Source organism: Hemibagrus wyckioides, linkage group LG05 (genome assembly GCF_019097595.1).
Source record: "Hemibagrus wyckioides isolate EC202008001 linkage group LG05, SWU_Hwy_1.0, whole genome shotgun sequence".
Taxonomy (NCBI): Eukaryota; Metazoa; Chordata; class Actinopteri; order Siluriformes; family Bagridae; genus Hemibagrus; species Hemibagrus wyckioides.
The window spans coordinates 786,759-799,258 of record NC_080714.1 but is presented as its reverse complement, the minus strand read 5'-3'; the positions used below and the strand labels follow the sequence as shown (position 1 = coordinate 799,258).

At 44.4% G+C, this 12,500-nt stretch overlaps 2 protein-coding genes across 5 annotated transcripts in view; one reads left to right on the top strand and one right to left on the bottom strand.

Moving 5' to 3' along the window:
• rnf34a (ring finger protein 34a) overlaps positions 1-943 on the top strand; it is a 10,713-nt gene extending 9,770 nt beyond the window's left edge. The window contains exon 8 of one of the 2 annotated variants that reach the window (XM_058390164.1): positions 238-943. In XM_058390164.1, the coding sequence (XP_058246147.1) occupies positions 238-422 (185 nt within the window). In that variant the 3' untranslated portion in view covers positions 423-943. The other variant, XM_058390165.1, reaches the window with a different exon arrangement.
• Positions 944-1,504: 561 nt separating this feature from the next.
• On the bottom strand, positions 1,505-9,422 carry kdm2ba (lysine (K)-specific demethylase 2Ba). 3 transcript variants are annotated; one of them, XM_058390157.1, is made up of 12 exons: positions 8,742-9,422; positions 5,812-6,084; positions 5,471-5,614; positions 5,278-5,364; positions 4,806-5,075; positions 4,326-4,520; positions 4,014-4,242; positions 3,630-3,918; positions 3,364-3,527; positions 3,012-3,173; positions 2,580-2,798; positions 1,505-2,434 (listed from the first exon to the last, which is right to left on the bottom strand). In XM_058390157.1, exons 1-12 carry the CDS (start codon positions 8,796-8,798, stop codon positions 2,253-2,255), a joined length of 2,271 nt encoding a protein of 756 aa, XP_058246140.1. In that variant the 5' UTR covers positions 8,799-9,422; the 3' UTR covers positions 1,505-2,252. The 3 variants fall into 3 exon arrangements, with proteins under 3 accessions (XP_058246140.1, XP_058246139.1, XP_058246138.1); XM_058390156.1 differs by having other exon boundaries at positions 4,806-5,084; positions 5,812-6,081; XM_058390155.1 differs by having other exon boundaries at positions 4,806-5,084; positions 8,742-9,421.
• Positions 9,423-12,500: the final 3,078 nt, after the last annotated feature.

The window sequence follows — 12,500 nt, the reverse complement described above, 5'->3', positions numbered from 1 at the left end:
ACAGGGACAGCATCACATCTACTGACACACACACACACAGAGCCTGAATGGGGATAGATGCATGCTGGGAAACCATCAAACATGGACGACGGGATTTCTCTCATCTCATAGCGCAAAACTTCATTCTCTAAAAAAAATCTTCATCTTTTAACTCCCTCCTGGGTGTGTGTGCTGAGCCTTGAAGACAAACCTGCAGGAATGTGATGTGTTGAGTTTAATAATGGTGTGTGTGTGTAGACGGTGGGAGTGCTGGTCTGGCGGTGGATGAGAACCTGTGTCGGATCTGCATGGACGCGGTGATTGACTGTGTGTTGTTGGAGTGCGGTCACATGGTCACCTGTACCAAGTGCGGGAAGCGCATGAGCGAGTGTCCCATCTGCAGGCAGTACGTCATCCGCGCCGTCCACGTCTTCAGGTCCTGATGTCACACACACACAATATGCAAACATTCCACAGGAGACAACGATGCAGCATCTATTTACACACACACACACTTCAGCTGCGGAGTCAGATCGGCTCCTCCTTCACAACTCAGGATACAACGTTCCAAATGCTTTTCTTCTCATTCATTGTGTGTGTGTGTGTGTGTGTGTGTGTGTGTGTGTGTGTGTGTGTGTGTGGGGGTCAGTGTACTTGTGAGCAGTAACGTAATAGATGTGTGGGGTTGATTGAAATGAAGCGATGCAGAACACTTGAGCTAATAAATAGAAGGTGATGAGTTCACCTGGAACCCCAGAGCAATACCTGTGTGTGTGTGTGTGTGTGTGTGTGTGTGTGTGTGTGTGTGTGTGTGTGTAACAGTCTGCTATAAGTTGTGTTCATTCCTCTGGGTGACTCATATGTTTATTTTCTTTGATCCATAATGAACTAATAAACTCCCTGCAACTTCTTACTGCTTTGTGTTCAAAATAATTAAAAGATTAATAAAGAAAAATTCACTGCTGCTGTTTGTTTTTTTTCCTCTGTTCCTTTAAGACAGAATTCTGTGTTTTTGGTTGAGGTTTGATTCTGTGGTTCAGTTCTGCTCACATGGGTTCAGGATAAAAGGTAAAAACTCAACCCAGGGTTTATTCCTGCTGGAGGACTGGACAGTAGAGTTTGTCCACTAAACCCGACACTGAGGAGGCGTGGCCAACATCATCTGTTGCCATGGTAACTCGTTTGTGGAACTGAAACGGACAGAAATGAGCTGTGTATGGTCAAGCTCACTTCATCACACACACACACACACCTGAGCATTTTCTTTCTTTTTTTTTATTACTGCATACAAATATAAATAGCAAATATACAGAGAAGTGTTGAAGTTGGTGAAGGATGCTGTAGAGTTCCAGCTGATGATAATGAGTGTGTTTAATACAGTGATGGAGGTCAACGCTGCAGGGCCGGAGCCACAGTCCAGGTGTGGAACCTGCAGCTCGAACCATCTCAGAAGATTCTGTACATTTCTTTTACATACGATTAAAACGTGAAGCTCAGATGAATTCATCAAAACATCTGAAAAAGGTTCTTTTTTTTTTTTTTTTAGCTTCCGTCTGATTTTATTTCTGAAAGAGGAACATGAGGTATGAAATGTGAAAACATGGCACAAAAAAACTAATTCCTCCGAGCGGAGATGAACAGGAACTGAAGTGTGTGTGTGTGTGTGAACAGTAGACACCTGCGCTGGACACACAATCCCAACACACTTCCATCATTCCACAGTGATGTCACCACAGACGCTTGACCATCACTCGCCCTGGAGGTCAGAACGTCAGTTGTTTTGTGAAAGATGTCCTGAGTTGTGTCTTTGGTCAAGAAGGGCGGAGCTTAGTTTCAACTCGATCGGTTAATCCTTTAAAGATCACAGAAAGAAAAGCTAGTGGTGAGGTCACGTGATTGGCCGATCAGATTCAATTTAAGCTCCTCCTCTTTTTGAGTGAGACAACTGAATCGTGATGTGTTTTCTTGTGACCATGGCGATATGGAAGCGGAACATGTCTAACACTAAGACCACAAACATAAAAATTCCATTATATAGAGATAAAAAAACCCACGGAACGATATTAAACCAAAATAAGACACAATGAGCAGCTACATCACGTTTCTGTTTCCCATAGCAACACCACCACTCTGTGTGTGTTTGTGTGTGTCCTCCAGTCCTGCGTCTCTATTTAAATACAGATTTTATTGTACAAAACACACTTTAATGTCCTGTCAGCATGTTCACCCTCTCAGCGTGTGTGTGAGTGTGTGTGTGAGTGTGTGTGTATGTGTTAGCTGAGCTTCTGTAGCAGTTTGTCCTCTTTCAGTCCGAACGAGACGCTGACCGACATCTCAGCGATGAAGCGCTCACACGCCTGCCTGCTCACCTGCTTACAGAAGCGCAGGTCGATACGGCAAATACTCGCACAGCGCTTAAAGTAGCTGAGGGACTGATCCGTTATCCTGTTACACACTGCACACACACACACACACACACACACACACACACACAGTCAGTACATACATCCACATGACACAAAGGTAAAATATTTACAATCTGTGTGTGTGGTGGGTGTGTGTGGTGTGTGTGTGTGTGTGGTGTGTGTGTGTGTTTGTACCTGACAGGTTGATGTCGGTGAGAGAGTCGCGGGTGGTGGTTCCGGCAGCGGTCAGCAGGTTGACGCTCTGGTCATTGACGTGGTTACAGTAACTCAGATCCAGGTGTTTTAACAGTGGCATGTTTTTGATGATGAGACGGAGAGACACATCTGTGATGTCCAACCCCGAGAGACGCAAATCCAGAACGTTCCGCAGTTTACTCCGAGTGTCCATCTGACCTGAAACACACACACACCGTAACGGGAATGCTGGATTGTGATTGGTGTTGATTAATTTTCTATAACAGGAGCGAACAGGTAGTGCTGCAGGTCAAAGGTCATTACTGTGCTGGTGCTGATACGTTACTGTTTCCATAGTAACAGCTCATTCACAGGGACGTGTAGAGTGAAAGCTTCCCAATAAAAAATAGGCCGTGTGTGTGTGTGTTTTACCTGGTCTGTTGTCTGTAGGTGGAGATAGCAGGTCTTTAATCTGTGTATCTCTCAGTCCCTCCACCCACTGTAGGTCCAGAGAGCGCAGAAGTGGACAGCTGGATGTACAGAGAGCAGAGGCGGCCGCCCAGGAACAACCGGACAATATCAACACACGCAGACCTGCATGCATACATACACACACACACACACACACACACACACACCTCAATATGTGTATCTGTAAATCACACACAATGCTACTCTCTGATAAACAGTGTAACGTCTGGAGCATTCGCATTATACAGGTGTTGGAGCACAGACACACACACACACAAACACACAAACAAAACACACACACACACACACACACCAGGCAGTCTGTTGATGAGCCAACTCAGCTGCTTCTTGGAGATGTTGGTCCAGCTGAGGTCCAGCATGATTGGCTGTCTCCGGATTATTCCACTCAGCATCAGAGGTGTAATGGACTTACAGCGGCTCACGTTGATCTTTGTCCACAGACGCTTATCGCAGCACCTACACACACACACACACACACACACACACACACACCTGACTGTTACTATAATTTAGCATTAATATAGTGTACATCACAGCCGTTTGTTAATGTTCCCTCACCAGCGGTTCCAGGTGCGACACACTCGCATACACACACACAGCTCACGGTGACTCAGGTGACTGAAAATGGCCAACCAGGCTTCACGCTGCATCACGTGGCTCCGCCCATCAGCCAGGGGCAACCTATCAGGAGGAGGGCATATGGGGGGAGGCCGGATCACATGACGCTCCATTTGAACACATTTGGGGGGTGATCGGGGGGGTGGGGGGCGAATAGGAGGGGGGATACGGTTCAGACCCAACGGTACAATCTGAGACGGGTAAAAATGCCGCAAATCCCATGATGCACCTGTGCAAGCAAACATACACAATTATTAGTCCTGTACACACAGAGGGTCATGACAAATAAAATAAAAAGCATCACATGGAGTGTCAGGTTCTCACCGTTCATCTCACGTGCCCTCAGGTGCGCTCTCTCTCCGTTCTCTCCATTCCGGAAGTTTTTCTTGTCGTTCTCGTCGTTCTCGCTGTCGTCAGGCTGCAGGTTCTCATTAGCGAGCGCGTGATCGTTCCGCCCCATCCTCCTGCGCTGTGCTCGTTTAGCCCGCTGTGCTCTCTGTGCTCGTTCCTGCAGCTCACTGCCTTCATCCTCCTCATCCTCCTCCTTCACAAACTGATAGAGAGACACGAAGTCAGCATCAGAGACCGGCAACGTGGTAACATAACGTCACGTCAGGATAAAACACACTCACGTACCTTGTGTGTGTCGTCCTCATCCTCGTCCCTCTCCTCCTCCTGTTTCCTCACAGACCCGAACTCCTTCCTGTTGCGTGAAGGCTGTTTGCTCTCCTCCTCTTTCTCCTCATCTGCCTCTGACTGCTCCTCTTCCTCCATCTTCATCGAGGACATCTTCGGCAGTAATGACTCCTCTGGCTTCCACGGCTTCTTCAGCTACTCCCGGAGGAGCGATTTAGGCAAATATATCTTCAGGAACTAGTACACTTACAACATTTATAGGGTGATACGGGGTACGTATACAGGGTAGGGTACAGTGTAGGGGAGAGGGGCATAGGGGTAGGGGTTAAGGGATAGGGGTAGGGGGTACAGCACAGGGAAAAGGGAGTGGTGTGTTTGAGGTAGTTTGTAGGGGGCAAGCGATAGAGGGTAAGCGATAGAGGGTAAGGGATAGAGGGTAAGGGATAGAGGGTAACTTGACTACCCAGCCTCTGATGTTACCTTCTTCTTTGCACTAGCCTCCTCTTCCTCATCATCATCATCAAACAGTTTCTTCTTCTTCCTGAGGAAGTTGGGCATGTCGGGTCGGGGCCGGGGCACATCTCTGGGCATCAGCAGTGTGGGCGTCTCCTCACAGGACATCCTGGGGGTGTCGTCCCTCTCGCTCCTCCTACGCTCGCCCTCGTCCTTGCCGTCCCGTGTGGATTTCTGCTCCCGCAGCAGCGAGCCCGGCAGGTTGGACGCGTACTTAAACCCTGGGCCTCGTTTTTGCTTGCAGGCCAAGAGGACGAGACGAGACAAGACGACTTTATACCTCACGCTTTTTATCACTGATTTACTCCTCACTCACTATCAGCATAGTACTGTTGCTATGGTTACACATTCATCATTTCTTTCATTTAACACACATAATAAACACTCTCTGTGTAAAGAATGTTCATCACATCACACTGATCGCTCTTCTGAAACTCACTTTCCCAGTCTTCCCTGCGTAGTTACATTTAGGACACTCCCAACAGTTAGGGAGCTCATCATTCACTACCCCTGCGGCATCCTTCACCTGAGAGAGAGAGAGAGAGGTAAATTTATTAAACTATTGAACACAAACGAGTGTTTATTAAAGTTAGTAGTGTTTAGAGGGATTGGGACACTGCCCCAGTCCTGACCTTTAGGCAGTTAGGGTGGACGATCTCGTTGCAGATGGAGCATTCCATTAACATGGCGTTAAATTTCTCCTCCTCATCATCCAGTGTGTCCTCTTTACCGGCTTCTCCACACACTACACACACCGCTGTGTGGGGCAGTACGGGCTGTACACACACACACCCTTCATACTCAAACACTAATCTGTAATAATTCTTATTATGTAGGCTACACTCTTAATTGTTTCTGTTAGTCAATTAACATGTGGTTTGGGACACAACCAACACACTGCCTCATGATACTGAACTCTTTTATATGTGTGTGTGTGTGTGTGTGTGTGTGTGTGTGTGTGTGTATATCTTACAGCGATACACTGCCTCATGATGCAGGACTGTTTCATGCGCCCTGGTCCCCCGAACTTCTTCATGTCCTTACAGAAGTGACACTCCCCACACTCACTCCTCACACACGCCTCACACTTCCTGCAGCGTGTGCGTCTGCGCCGCGCCCCCGATGAGCTCCGGTTAGAGGGTAACTTCACCACGCCCCCTGCGGAGGATGATGAGGTGGATGTGGTGGGCGTGGACGCTGTGGGAGTGGACGCCATCTTGGGTTTGGGCCTGTTGGCTGGCCTCTGCTGTGGAGCAGAGAACATGATGAGTCTCTCTCTCTCTCATTCGCTCTCACACACACACACACACACACACACACACTGTACACTCATCACTGAGTCACTACACCAGACAGGAGTGTGTCACTCACATCGACCACATTACATGAACACAGAAAGTGTGTGTGTGTGAACTCGCAACATTTTGTTGCAATTTCAGTGATAGAATAAAAAAATGAGCAAAAAAAATAGGAAGAATTTAATTTAACATCATGTTATGTTTAACAAATAAAATGTTAACTTTATTATTTCAGAAATTTCATCACAATTTAAATGACTATTCTTTTCTTAACAAAACTGCTGCTGAGACTCTAAACATCACTACACTCCATCTGAAAGACATTAAAGCTCTTAATCAGTAATATTTCATCATTAACACAATTAATTAATAATCATCATCAATTAATTAATTTCATCAACACATTAATAAAGTGGTAATAAACATTATTACTGTTGTCACAGCATCATGTTATACTGCTAAAATACGATAAAACACATTTAATTAGCATTAGGTCTTAATGAGTGTATAACTACTCAGCACTGGATTCTACACACACTGAAAAACAGCTACACAACACACTACTGATCTCTCACTCACATACACACACACACACACACACACACACACACACACACACAAACGAAGGCTGTGTTCAAATCCAACTTTCAGTCTTTACTAAATTTCCGCATGGTTTCCAATTTCCACATAAACACACTAACTGTCTCTGTTCCCAGTTCTGAGGAAAACCCACACACACACACACGAATAACACTTCCAATAAGTCCCTCATTTGAGTACAGTCATCACTGAGCAATCCTACAACACACACACTTTAAATATTATGACAATGGAACACTGAGACAATAGCATGACTGACACACACACACACACACACACACACACAGTATTAAAACAGAGCTGTCTGTCAGAGCTGCTGTCCAGAACTTCACTGAACAACTCACAGACACACAAGTGGACAGGCAGGATCAGGAAAACTGGGAATGGGGTGCACAAACTTTTCAGCTGATCCCTTTTTAATACAGTATATAATAATAATTATAATAACATCTAGAATACAGAGAAAACCAAAGTACAATTATATTGCCAAAAGTACTGGGACACCCCTCCATGTCATTGAGTTCAGCCCCTTAGTTCCACTGAAAGGAACTCTTAATGCTTCAGCTTCATCCCAAGACATTTTGGACAATTTCATGCTCTTTGTGGGAACAGTTTGGGGATGACCCCTTCCTGTTCCAACATGACTGCACACCAGTGACCAAAGCAAGGTCCATAAAGACATGGATGAGTGAGTTTGGTGTGGAGGAACTTGACTGTCCTGCACAGAGTCCTGACCTCAACCCCATAGAACACCTTTGGGATGAATTAGAGTGGAGACTGAGAGCCAGACCTTCTCGTCCAACATCAGTGCCTGACCTCACAAATGTGCTTCTAGAGGAATGGTCAAAAATTCCCATAAACACACTCCTAAACCTTGTGGAAAGCCTTCCCAGAAGAGTTGAAGCTGTTATAGCTGTAAAGGGCGGGACAACTCCATATTACATTCATGTGCAGGTAAAGGTAGATGTCCCAAAACTTTTGTTTTGGATCACAGTCTCCACTCCAAATTTCATTCCAAAGGTGTTCTATGGGGTTGGGGTCAGTCAAGTTCCTCCACCAATATTGACACCCCTGTGTTTTGTGAAGAGCGCAGTGACCTGTGGATTAACCTCAAGTGCACTCTCTCTCTCTCTCTCTCTCTATTTCTGAGGAACTTTTATCACTTTGCTGTACAATAATTTTAATTATAAATAAAAGTATTGGTGCCGGATTTGTTTTAGCCACACACACTGATAACCACAACAACAACAACAACAGACAATGAAACACAATGATTGATATGCCTTTTTTGGAAGGAGTTATGGGTAAAAGAGCCACAATAAAGTTTGACTGATGTTTTAAATAGAACATAAAGAACATAAAGAGAAAAAACTGGAAGTGGAACTGAACAGAAGTTTGTTTCAGTTTCTTTATGTCCTGAGCCAGCAGGATGGAGGAAAAGGGGGATTTCAGCTCCTCCACCCAAGAAGACAAATCTTATTCTCACCTACACACACACACACACACACACACACACAGGTCAGTTCAGACCACACATGTCTGGTCATGTTAAAGGTCAGAGGAGACATCAGAAACTTTCATTTCTCACACCTCCAACATCTACATGAAAACCTAATCTCCATCTGTACCCTAAACACAATAAATATACAACAACCTGCCTCCAACAACCTTAAACACACACACACACACACACACAACAGGAAATGATGTAATGGAGTGTTAATAAATGAAGAAGCTTTTCACACCAAATGATCCTCAGCTTTATGAGAAAGAGCAGAGCATCATTACAGGAGACAGAAAGACAGGAGACAGACAGATCTCAGCTCACTCCCTTGTTCCCTTCTCTAGACGGAGAGCAAGAAAGAAATGAAGGAGAGAGAGAGAGAGAGAGAGAGAGAGAGAGAGAGAGAGAATGTCTTCCATTTTAAGGCAGAAAGAGGAAGCACAGGGACACTCAGTGTGAAGGAAAGAGGATAGAAATGTAAACGTGTGTGTGTGTGCTGACCTGTTCGGCTGTGTCCGAGTCGTAATCTTCATCGTCTGCACTCAGAGACATGGCCATGGCTACTCGATTTCATCGCCAGTCCTACAAACACACAATCATGGCGGAAACCACCTCTTTTCCCCTTCTGTATATTCGAACACACACACACACACACACACACACACACACACACACACACACACACACACGATCCCTTTCTCTTTCTCTCTATTCTTTCTTTTTTCACTATTTGTTTTGCCTAGTTCTTCCGCTGTATCTATGCGCTCTCTGTCTAACTAGCTTAGCCTAGCTCGCTGTTTGTTAGCACACACTAGCTTGACGCCTGCTATAATTTGCATATTCATGAAGAGACGTGCCTTGGCGAACTCATTCCAGCCAATCAGAATCCAGATGGAGGACAGTTACAGCTTACGTTGAAGTGTCATGGCGGAGGGGGGCGTGGCTACGGGATGGACGCTTGTTCACAAAGAAATGTTTAGCATGTTGGCTAATTAGTTGGCTAACATAAATAAGACGTTGTTATTTCTCTCTTTTATCATTTATACTCAAGTGACACCCCAGATTTCATTTCACCACACATGACAAAAACGAACACAGTTTCTCAGGCGAATCACCATTTTCAAGCCACCATCCTCAAATATTTTAAGGTTAACGTGACGATAGTGCACTGCACGCGCCATCCTGTTCGATTCACTTGTATTCGACTCTTAATCCTGAGTCGAATTCTCACAGATGTTCACATTTCTCGAGTGGACCGACTAAAACGCACAGCGCTTTTTAAGTGATGAATACCTTGCAATTGGGCAGTTCTGATCCAGCATATACAAAAAGTAAATATAAACGTTCTACTTTCACTCTCTACGTGGAGATATTTTTTGCTGAATCAATGTCCACAGAATCGACTCCTGTACGGGAAATCAGTCGCCATCTATTCGACTCCCGATTCATTAGAGTCAACTCTGATTCTGATTCGAAGTGACAAGATTTTCGATTCCTCACAATAACTTACATAAAGATAATCGACCCATCTTCTTAACTATCTTCACGTAAATCCAAAATTATTCGCTATATAGACTCTTTACTGTTTAATGTATGAAATAACCCAATGTGCACCAGCGCTGTTATGATGTAATTGTAGATTTCTACAGAGTAAAGACATTATCTGTGTATGAAGCAGACAAACTGCACGAGACTAATATCAGAGCATTAGTGTGTGGATCAGACAGTCTGCATCAATAAATCTCACACACACACACACACACACACACACACACACTTGTCATCAGACAGCAGGTCAAGACCCAGGATTTAAATAACAATAGTGGAATATGTCACATTTTAAACCCATCTGCTGTGAACACTGAAGGCATTTTCAGCTTGAAAACATGATTTTTGTATTTGTTTACTTCTTATCTTTTATCCTGAATTACTTTCTGTCACGACAATGTGAATAAAAAGAGCTCCATAAATAATGATTTATTATTATTATTATTATTATTATTATTATTATTGTAAAAAATAATAAACATGTAAAATGTCAGTCATTGTTTTTAAACGTACATATTACATCAGAAATTGTGTGTTTTGTGTTATTTTTCCCTTTCTGAAATTTCCTGATATATTTCAGCTGAAAGATCTTCCATTTCTTCGGCCAGCAGACTGACAGCTGCGCCTTTCACACACATTGGACTGTGAAAGGACAGCAACAAAAGGCCTGGGCAGCTGGGAGGCCTGTGAATGAATGAAGGAAAAACATCTGCCCCTTACACACACACACATTATATATATTGTACCCTAATTTGGGTATTTTAGTTAAATTCCTTCCTATTTTATCTATTACCTGTGTTTGTGGATACTGCTGGAAACTGTGAATTTCCCTTTGGGATGAAAAAAGTATGTATGTATGTATCTATGTATGTATCTATGTATCTATCTATGTATCTATCTATCTATCTATTCTATCTAATCTATCTATACAGTATCTCACAGAAGTGAGTACACCCCTGACATTTGTGTAAATATTTTATTATATCTTTTCATGTGACAGCACTGAAGAAATGCCCCTCTGCTCCAATGTACAGTAGTGAGTGTCCAGCCTGTATAACAGTGTAAATTTACTGTCCCCTCAAAATAACTCAACACACAGACATTAATGTCTAAACCGTTGGCAACAAAAGTGACTCCACCCCTAAGTGGAAATGTCCAAACTGGGCCTAAAGTGTCAATATTTTGTGTGGCCACCATTATCTTCCAGCACTGCCTTAACCCTCTTCAGCATGGAGTTCACCAGAGCTTCACAGGTTGCCACTGGAGTCCTCTTCCACTCCTCCATGATGACATCACAGAGCTGGTGGATGTTAGAGACCTTGCGCTCCCCCACCTTCCGTTTGAGGATGATCCACAGATGCTCAATAGGGTTTAGGTCTGGAGACATGCTTGGCCAGTCCATCACCAAGGCAGTGGTCATCTTGGAGGTGTGTTTGGGGTCGTTATCATGTTGGAATACTGCCCTGCGGCCCAGTCTCTGAAGGGAGGGGATCATGCTCTGCTTCAGTATGTCACAGTACATGTTAGCATTCATGGCTCCCTCAATGAACTGTAGCTCCCCAGTGCCGGCAGCACTCATGCAGGCCCAGACCATGACACTCCCACCACCATGCTTGACTGTAGGCAAGACACACTTGTCTTTGTACTCCTCACCTGGTTGCCCCCACACACGCTTGACACCATCTGAACCAAATAAGTTTATCCTGGTCTCATCGGACCACAGGACATGGTTCCAGTGTTCCACGTCCTTAGTCTGCTTGTCTTCAGTAAACTGTATGCAGGCTTTCTTGTGCATCATCTTTAGTAGAGGCTTCCTTCTGGGACGACAGCCATGCAGACCAATTTGATGCAGTGTGTGGCGTATGGTCTGAGCACTGACCGGCTGACCCCACCCTCTGACCGGCTGACCCCCACCCCTTCAACCTCTGCAGCAATGCTGGCAGCACTCATACGTCTATTTCCCAAAGACGACCTCCGGATATGACACTGAGCATGTGCACTCAACTTCTTTGGTGGACCATGGCGAGGCCTGTTCTGAGTAGAACCTGTCGTGTAAAACCGCTGTATGGTCTTGCCCACCGTGCTGCAGCTCAGTTTCAGGGTCTTGGCAATCTTCTTATAGCCTAGGCCATCTTTATGTAGAGCAACAAATCTTTTTTTCAGATCCTCAGAGAGTTCTTTGCCATGAGGTGCCATGTTGAACTTCCAGTGACCAGTATGAGAGTGTGAGAGCGATAACACCAAATTTAACACACCTGCTCCCCATTCACACCTGAGACCTTGTAACACTAACGAGTCACATGACACCGGGGAGGGGAAATGGCTAATTGGGCCCAATTTGGACATTTCCACTTAGGGGTGGAGTCACTTTGGTTGCCAACGGTTTAGACATTAATGTCTGTGTGTTGAGTTATTTTGAGGGGACAGTAAATTTACACTGTTATACAGGCTGGACACTCACTACTGTACATTGGAGCAGAGGGGCATTTCTTCAGTGTTGTCACATGAAAAGATATAATAAAATATTTACAAACATGTCAGGGGTGTACTCACTTGTGTGTGTGAGTACTATACTGTGTGTATATATATATATAAAACAGCATTTCAAGCTTATCAAACAATTTGGTCATAATTAATGTTTATTATTATTATTATTATTATTATTATTATTATTATCATTATTATTACTATTCAGTAATGGTGTATAGTGAG

Bases quoted from the DNA above. Each gene is read 5' to 3' on its own strand.
- kdm2ba (XM_058390155.1), bottom strand. From the start codon at position 8,798: ATGGCCATGTCTCTGAGTGCAGACGATGAAGATTACGACTCGGACACA. The intron at 4,521-4,805 runs GTAACATCAGAG...CTCCGGGAGTAG, and splicing joins AGGCTAGTGCAAAGAAGAAG to CTGAAGAAGCCGTGGAAGCC. The intron at 4,243-4,325 runs GTACGTGAGTGT...TCTCTCTATCAG, and splicing joins ATGAGGACGACACACACAAG to TTTGTGAAGGAGGAGGATGA.